Source organism: Arvicola amphibius, unplaced genomic scaffold, assembly GCF_903992535.2.
Source record: "Arvicola amphibius unplaced genomic scaffold, mArvAmp1.2, whole genome shotgun sequence".
Taxonomy (NCBI): domain Eukaryota; kingdom Metazoa; phylum Chordata; class Mammalia; order Rodentia; family Cricetidae; genus Arvicola; species Arvicola amphibius.
Window position 1 is genome coordinate 100,243 of NW_024582316.1, and position 9,147 is coordinate 109,389.

The 9,147-nt window shown below is 46.6% G+C and overlaps 1 protein-coding gene across 1 annotated transcript; it reads right to left on the reverse strand.

Annotated features, from left to right (window-relative positions):
- Positions 1 to 3,723: 3,723 nt before the first annotated feature.
- LOC119805816 (tyrosine-protein phosphatase non-receptor type 11-like) lies at positions 3,724 to 5,719 on the reverse strand. Its single transcript, XM_038317617.1, is given in 2 exon segments — positions 3,724 to 4,059; positions 4,061 to 5,719. Coding segments are annotated over 2 exon segments (1,995 nt in total).
- Between the last annotated feature and the right edge of the window lie 3,428 nt (positions 5,720 to 9,147).

The following is a 9,147-nucleotide window of genomic DNA, read 5'->3' on the forward strand; positions in this document are numbered from 1 at the left end:
ATCACCTATGGCAGTCTTGCTCTGTCACCCTCTGACAGTTGGCCCTTGCACCCATCACCCTTGTGTGACCCTCAGTGAGACCAGCAGACAAATCTTCCTTTAAGTTAAAAGATTGAAAAACAATACAAGTTTCTTTATAGTAACATTGCCACAAGCCTCTTCTTTGACTATCTGAGAGCTGCTGCATCAAGCCTCAATTGTCTCAACTCCTGGGGCATTTTTGCTAGGTGAGATATTATCCTGTTTTGTTTTTTTAGAGCAAGCAAGGATAAGTGAGATTACAGAAGCAGAATTAGAATCTGGTTAATATTTTAAAATAACAGTTATACAGTATGGGACTTTTTGAAGCCATACACACTCACACCACCCCTTGGCCAGAGATACTAAGTAGGACCTCTGGACTTACCTTGCATTCTGTATGCAAAGAACAGCCTCCTCCAGTCTCTATTCTAAGTGATACTCCCTTCCTCCTGGCAGGTGAGGCCCTTAAAAACTCACCTTTGATTAGATGCAGAACAGGCCACTTGAAGGTGCTGGTCTGGAGGTCAGATCTGCATAGAAAGCTGCAGTCCCTATGGTGGATGTGTGCCAGTGGCACAGGGACACCTATAGAATTTCCATGGGGAAACCTGGTGAACCTCCCAGTGTGGATCTTGGGAAACATACTCAGATCTCCTGGAAGAGCAGCAAGTGCTCCTCAGACCCAATTTGTTTTGTTTTGTTTGTGAAACAGGATTTCTGTGCAGCACTGGTTCTGGTGTCCCAGAACTCACTCTATAGAGCAGACTGACCTCAAACTCAGAGATTCACCTGCCTCTGCCTCCCATGTGGTAGGTTTAAAGGGGTGCACTGGCAACTGCCCTGCTTCTTGTTTTCCTTAGTTACTGTGTGTGTGGAGGGGGCATGTAGAGGTAAAGGACAACTTGGGAGAGTTGCTTCTTTCCTTGCACCATAAGGGTCAAGAGAATTGTTCTCAGTAACTCAGTGTTGGCAGTGATCATTTGTGGTGTTGGGGTTTAGTCCTGAGGATGGAGCCCAGGTCCTCACATATGCTAGGTCATCACCAGCAGATGTGTTGTTTTCTGTGATGGCAGAGATAGAGCTTGGGCCCTCACAATGCCAAGCGAACACTCTGCCACTGAGTGGCCCCAGCCTGGCAGTCTTGTTTGTAACCTCTGACAGGTTTGCTTACTGCCTAGTTTTATTAACATAGCCATTTCCTGAGGATGACAGAGTATTCGTGGAGACCCCCACTGTTAGACGTAGCCCAAGATGTCTTGGCACTCAACTTTGGTGCCCGTGCTGTTGAAGTCCCAGAACCTCACATCCCCGTCTTTGACTGAACCTATTTTCTAGCCAGCATGGTAGCACAGACGTCATCCCAGCAACTGAGGGGCAGGAGCATCTCCTGAGCAGTGTGAAGTCGGCCTGTGCAACACTCAGGTGCTACATCCATGTCCAGCTGCAGCCACAAGCCAAGCATGCAGACATCTCCAGTCCTGGGAGGAAAGCTGCATGGTACACCAGAACCCAGTAAGACTTGGCTGCTCCAATGGGGCAGCTGTGACTGAAGAGGCAGAGCAAAAGTACGGCAGCAGCTGCTGCTGGTTTGCAGTGAGGGGCAGGGCCCAGGAATGCTCAGAGGCACTGAGGCCTAGGGGCAGAAGGACCCAGCAGCAGGCCAGCCTGTCTCAGCCTGGAGTGACCATTTAAGGAGGAAGGAGCCCTGAGTCTTGGGCCCAAGCTGCTGGTGGCCCCATGACCTGGGCTGCTGTGGGTTGCTGGATTCATGAGAAGGGCCATATTGGGGTCCTGCTGTGAGCAGAGGGTGCAGCAGAGCATCTGAAGGGCAGACAAGGAGCAAAGGAGAACAGACAAAGGTTGCAGAGATCTTTGAGTGTTTATATGAAGCAGAGCTGGGAAGTGAGGTACAGGTGAAGGGGAGAAGCAGGCTGTGTCTGTAGAGCTGGGGCAGTCCAATGGGAGAGTTCCCAGAGCCCAGGGGCCATCCAGGGGTTGAGCATAAGAGGGCCAGAGGGTCTCCCAGAGGAGGTGGTTCTGTTCTTCCCAGGACAGTCTTTATCAGAGGCTGAAGTGCTGGGCCTAGGAGGTGAGGGGAAAAGGGATCAGGAAGGGATTGTAGAGTGGAGGGAAAAGAGGGGCCATGGGTGAGGTTGTGACATAATTGGGTCCTGCTGGTCTATGCTGGGCCAGGCTAGACAGTTACAGGAATGAATCTTTTTCAGCTGATTTAAAAAATAAGAAGGCAGGGAAAGCAAGATCTCAGCAGTCAGTTAGCCAAGCTTTACTAGGGGTATACTGACTAGTTTTATGTCACCACAGAGAAAGCAAGCCAGTATGCAGCACCCCTCTATGACCTCTGCATCAGCTCCTCCTTTCCTGATGGCTCTGGTCCCACTGCTGCTCCACTCTAGCTTTGGAACATGTGATATTTTGTGAGAATAAAACCAATTATTTTCCAGGACAAGTGGCCAACAGTGGCCATCCTTGCTACCTGGTCTTGCAGTTACCTCTGCTTGCCTCTGTCCTCCTGGCTTCTCCTTGACAAGCCAGTCTGGAACTACAGCACCTGCAGGGGAGGGGCGGTCCTCTCCCTGGCTAACAGCAGTGCTAGCACAGACAGGTGCCCACTGAAGCCTGGACTCCCGAGGCAAAGAGGACAGGGAAGGCTGGCAAAATCTACTGTTAAATTCCTGAAATCCTGGAAGTGGGAGCATAGGATCTAAAAGGATCTGAGGTGCAGAAGTACCTTAGCCCATGGTAGACAGGAATTTAATAACAGCCACCACATGAGCCTGACAGTAGACAATTTTCAAGATAATATGACAATTAAACAGAACATGACAAACAGATTTGACAAGACATTGCTGCATGTTGTGTCACATGAGATCTTATCAGTCCCAATGGCCAGAGGAGGAACTGGAACAACCCCCATTTCCCTCAGGCTCTGAGATTAGAAGCATGTCTACTAGACATTCTTGAGCCCGCAGATTGTCCAGATACCAGATAAAACCAGAAACTTACCAATTGGTAAAAACAGTAATAATAAAGTTTACCAGAGACCAGAGACTGGGGTGCCCTCCCCAGAACCAAGTTTGTGCTTCCCTGTATGGGTCACCAAAATGTTAGGTCCACAGGGGGTTGTACAAAAAACCACCAAAGTCTAGTAAACCAGAAGCAAACTTTATTCCAGGAAAAATAAAAATAAAAAAAAGTAAATAAATCTCCTTGAGACCACAGCCAGAGATGAACTTGTAAGACTGTGGCAAAAACTGGTATCTGAACTCCTCCTTATAATAAGAAGCAACTAGAATTAGGCAATAACAAAGGAATTTTTACCATTTTGAGGCAAAACTTAGATAATTGCCCTTCTTTACAATTTCCATTAACAGGGTTTCTTCAGTTAAACTGTTTGTATTTAGTCCATTGTCTCTCTCTCTGGTACTTGTGGATAGCGTTTACCGAAGCTCTGCATTCCCCTGATACTGCCACTTTCAAATAGCAGGGAAGGCTATGGGACAATGTAAAACCATTATGTCAAAAGTCACATACATCCCATCATTTTAAAGTTAACTCAGCTCACATCAATTATGCTGGTCATGAGTGGCCAGGGGATTATCTTAGGGCTAACTCAGTTTGTAGAGGGATGATTTGTCCTCCAAATGGAGAATATAATTGCCAAGGTAGAATAGAACTTAACATCTACCTCGACTGTTTATACACATTTTCCATGGTCTTAAGTGTGACAACCACAGCATCAAGCTTGGACATGATGCTGCTTATGGAGTGCTCCATATAGTCAACACGTCTTACCAGTGCCTGGAACTCTGCATAGAAAACCCTGTTGGAGATGCTGTCCCTCCTCTGCGAGCTATGCCCACTGTCATCATTATCATCCTTCTTAGAGTCATTCAGTGTTCTTGGGAATCTTCTAATGCTCATGGGACATGGTAATGAACTATGTTCCAAGCCCAGAACATCCCTCACTACTGCACTGGGTGGTGTTTGAGTGCAATGTGCCATGGGGCTCTGGCCACTGAGTCTGGTTCACCAGGGAATTCTTAATATTGTAATATTCGTGTCCTTTCCTTTTGCTTTTATGTTCCTCCTTGATCATGTGATGCAGACTCTGGATGTAATGCTGGACAGCTATGTAGATGAACCAGTACTGTGCTTCTTTCTGGACCATTCCTGGCCTCTGGGACCGCACCATCTGAATGGTTTTATAAATATCGATGTCATGGTCAACACCTTTCTCTCTAATGATGTCAATAAGGATATCAATCGCAATGAATGTTCCCGTCCTGCCAATTCCAGTATTGCAGTGAACTACAACAGGGCCTGCATCTACGATGCTCTCCTGCTTGTGGTGGACTTCCTCCAGGAAGTTCAGCACACCTCCAGGGTCACTGGGCACACCATGGTCGGGCCATGTATGGAAATGGTACTGCCAGACAGTTATCTCTGTGTTTCCTTGTCCAACCTTGGAGAGCTTGAGTTCTCTTAAGGTGTAGTTATGAGCAGCAATTTCTTTGATGTTCCTAACACGCATGACACCATAGTCTTTGAGGGCATACTCATCAGGCCAGTACTTGACACATTTGCTCTTCCCTCTCTCCACCTCCTTTGTGGTCATGCTGATGACTCGAGAGTTCTCCTGGAACACCATCCTCCAGAAATCATTCACCGTGTTCTGCAGGCAGCCTTGAGTGGCAATGTAGCTCTTTTTGGGTTTTGAATTGTGGCACTTGGTTTCAAATTCACCCCTGATGATGTTCGCATTGATGTAATCAGAAAAGGGCTCATTGGGATCGGCATCGTGCAGGACAACCCTACTGTGATCGAATGGCAGGATGTTTTTGTATCTATTTTTGTTTTTATTTTCTTGTCTTTGTCCTTCTTTTTGGCTATAGAGAAATTTGTAGTCCTGTTTCTGTAGTGTCTCAAATTCTTCCCAAAAGCCCTGTATGACTGTACCTGTGGTCTCAGCTACCTTGCTTAGCTCTCAAACTCTGCTTTCAATTTCAGCAGCATTAATACGAGTTGTGTTGAGAGGCTGCTTCAGCTGCAGGACTGTGCCCAGTGTCACCACTATGGGGTTCTTCTTGTAATGCTCCACCAAGTCTGTCAAAGAGTCAAAATACTCTCCTCCACCAACATCGTATTTCAGTTCCTGACATCGGATAATAATGTGGGTCACTTTGGACCTGCCATCATTGCTCTTTCGTTTGTCATCACCAGTGATGACAGAGAGAACAAAGTCACCAGGGTGTCTCTCGCTCCCTCGAACAAGAAAGCTGCCACGCTTACCCTTCTCCATTAGCAGTTTCTCTGCTTCTTTTCCAGACAAAGGACCATGGAACCACCTTTTAGAGGTTGGGTCTGCACAATTCAGTGGGTACTTGAGCTCAACAACATCTCCATTCTTTTCTTTTAGCTGCTCGTGATGTTCCATGTAATACTGGAGCAGTTCAGCCAAGGTGGCAAACTTCTTCCCACCATAGAGGTCATAGTAGTTCCCAGTGTACTGAACCTTGATGTGACTGACGGCTCCATTTCTTCTAACAGACAACGTGAAATCTCCAGGGTTACTCTTACTAGGCCTTGTCAAAAAGCTGCCATCAACTCCTCTGGTTAGCAGGAGATTCTCAGCCTCCACACAAGTGATGTTGGGGTGAAACCCTCTCTGAGATGCCATGTTCCCTTTGGCTCCAGCTCCACATAGACCCGCTGCTTGCTCAGGCTCCTTGGGACACTGTCACATGTGTATTGGAGGGGCTAAGCAAAGCCTCGCTGAGAAGTCAACAGATGTGCAGGTAGAATTGGCCCACTCTGCATGCTACAATCCCCCACCAGACCTGGATCCCGGGTACTGGCTGTGCCCCTCTAGTCTCACTCTGCCTGCAGTCCTGGGCTTTGGCTCCTGCTCTGGTCTCACCACCATGCCCACCTTAGGCAGATATCAGCATGGATATGGGGCTGGACTTACGGGTGAGGTTTGCTGCCCATCAGCACAACTGGTACCCCAAAGGGCAGGGCTAATGCCATGCTCTAACAGTCATCCCCAAAAGCAGTTCAGTCTCTTTGTCCCTGTCCTTCTCTATATAGGCTATGCAACAAACAGTCTTAGAGCTTTAAATAGAGCTTGTAGACCTCCCCATAGCACATTACACAACATCTGTGACCTTGAGAAGTTGCTGCCCATACAATAACCATAGAATTTATATAGAATTTGGGCATATCAAAAACATTTACAGTGTAGCCAACACACAAGATCAATGATAGAAATATTATTATAAATGCACATATATTTACAATGACATCTCTGGTTATAGGAACAAAACATACAACCCATACACAAAAACCAACAAGAATATAAAAGCCTTTGCTCTATATTTACAGCTTTACTCCCGAGCCACTCACCACACTGTCACTTTATTTTTATCTCGCACTCACTTTTAATTTGTGGTGGCCATCACTTTACTCCTGTGCTCCAACCCCAGCAACACCCAGCGCCATTTGTCATGGTCCAGCCGACTTGTCCATATGTTCCTGAAAAGTGGAATGTGGATTGAGGAAAGAAACGGACAAAAGACTGAAGACAGAGTCAGGAGGTCATTCCAATGAATACTGAATCTGCCTCAAGTTCATTTTTCATAGCCCTTTTATACCCCAAGCCAAAGGGATGGGTGAAAGACTTATTTTTTAATCATTATATAAGGAACAAAGAGACTGATTATTTTCTTAATATTCAAAACATCTAACAGCAATGCCCTAGGTCAAACATCCTGCTATTTGGAGCAAAACATCCATTAGCCACACCTTAGACAAAACATTCTGTTATTTGGGCAATATATAGAACTTCACCTAAGGCCAAATATCCTGATGCAAACCTTGAAGGAGCAAAATTGTGATCAAACTCTCTGACCTTTTGTCATGATAGAGCAGAGCCACTACTATGGGCCTCCACATACCCTGCCTTTGGGGACACAAGACCCTGGGAGGGTGAGTTTTTGAGTTTCTGACACTGTGGGGGGACTCAGTATGCCCACTCCAGCATGCAAGAACCCTGGACTGGTGAATGGATAGATATTCCCAGGCCACCAAAGGCTCAGGGTTTAGGGACCTGAGGTTGTAAGCCTGCCCAGATATAGGTTCATTTCTGACTCACCCCTTCAAGAAAAAGTCACTCACTATGGCCTTCCCTGGCACTCGTCCCATTATCCTAGACACTGGTGGTCTGGGTGCCCTCTGCCACAACACTAGTGGACACAATAGTAGCCAGAACATGCTACCTTCATTAGGCTTCATTCTGAGCTGCAGCCTGGTGCTTCCTGCCCTGTCAATGCCACCCCAGCTTCCAGAGATTTGGCAAAGAGAAGACTATATGTTGAGGAGATAACCCTACAGCAGAGCTCCCACACCCACAGATCCACTAGGGTCAAATTGCTCACCCTGGAGTGCATGGGAGGTTCCATGTGGAGACTGGATGCCAAGACTGGCAGGGGCTGCTGGGATTGAGACACAGAGGCTTCTTTTCAGGTGGAAGAACAGCAGCCTTTATTTTGCCCCAGCTAAAGCTTTTTATACCTCCACTGCTTCTGTGGAAAAATCACTGGCCAGAATGAACACAAACATCCTTGTCAATTACAGACCACAAGGAAGTTCTGCTGTCGGTCAGGGGGAATGAGGGCAGCTAGATCACAACTCCCCCCATTTTATTTTATAAAATAAATGGTGCCTGTCTTGTTACTTTAAGTGGAATACCTTTCCTGTCGTGGGGAATATCCCTCTAATATTCCCTGTCTTAGGTGGCATCCTGCCCCCAAAGTATTGCCCATCCTTGGCTACCCAGACACAAAGTACTAAAGATACTAAACAAAGTATCCACAGGACTGACAGCACCAATGAGCCAGACAAGCGCTGCAACAATCTAGCATGCACTAACTGGGTCGTAAAATTAGCAAAATCTATATTCCATAACCCTCTCATATGACATTTGAGTTCCATAACAGTAGCAGAAGCATGCAATACAGTACCAGGAGTAATGCACATAACATGATTAACTGTTGAAAAGTCCAAAGATAGTCCACTTCTTCCTGAACCAGAGCCACTGGTCATTTTGAATGTCCAAAGCATTGCTGACTCTTTCAGTCAGCTGGTTCACAGTCTAAAGAGCAATTATGGCAGCAGTATCTGCAGTGGCAGAGATAGCAATATTCCAAGGTCTCTCTTCTGCCAATCTTCTATGGTCCAGCACTTGTTGCCATATTTGCTGATACTCCTGACTCTGCTGCAGCACCCCTCAGGCCGGGCACTGACTGGGTCATGGCAACATGCCTTTCATCGCAGCCACCTATCAAAGCTCTGCTCCAGCTGCCTTCTGGCCCCAGATGTGCTCTCTCTGGGTCCAAACTGCTGCATGGAGCAGAGCAAAACTCACAGATACAGACTCACTGCACTGCTCCGGAACCATTGAAGGGGCCCCACTTTAACAATCTTTTAGGGAATTTGGGCATCTCTGGGAATGAAAAAACACATACTCCTTTTAATCTTACTTGGCTTGTTCCTAGTCTGAAATATTTAAACCCCCTCCCATAATAAACCAGGGGCTAACTTGAGCTATTGTTTGTACAAAATCTTTGGCTGTCTTGTTACTTATGTGCCTTGTTGCTTTAAGTGATTCAGATACTTTTTGAGGCCTTCAATTCACCCACCCACCTCTTCTTTAGACTTGCAAGTCTTTTGGAGGATGTCCCTCAGAGTATCTCTGGGGATGAAAAAAAAAACCACCTTACCGTCCCAATATGCTCCTTGATTTAGCCAGTGGACTGAGCGACCCTGTTCATGAATCCCCACTTTCCAGATCTCTGTGAAACCTTCATTTTGCTGCAGCCAGGGCAGCCTGGATGCCAAGACTGGCAGGGGAAGCTGGGATTGAGACACAGAGGTTTTTTTTCAGGTGGAAGAACAGCAACCTTTATTTTGCCCCCGCTAAAGCCTTTTATATCTGTACTGCTTCTGTGGAAAATCACCAGCCAGAAAGAACACAAACATCCTTGTCAATTACGGACCACAAGGAAGTTCTGCTGTCGGTCAGGGGGAGTGAGGGCAGCTAGATCACAA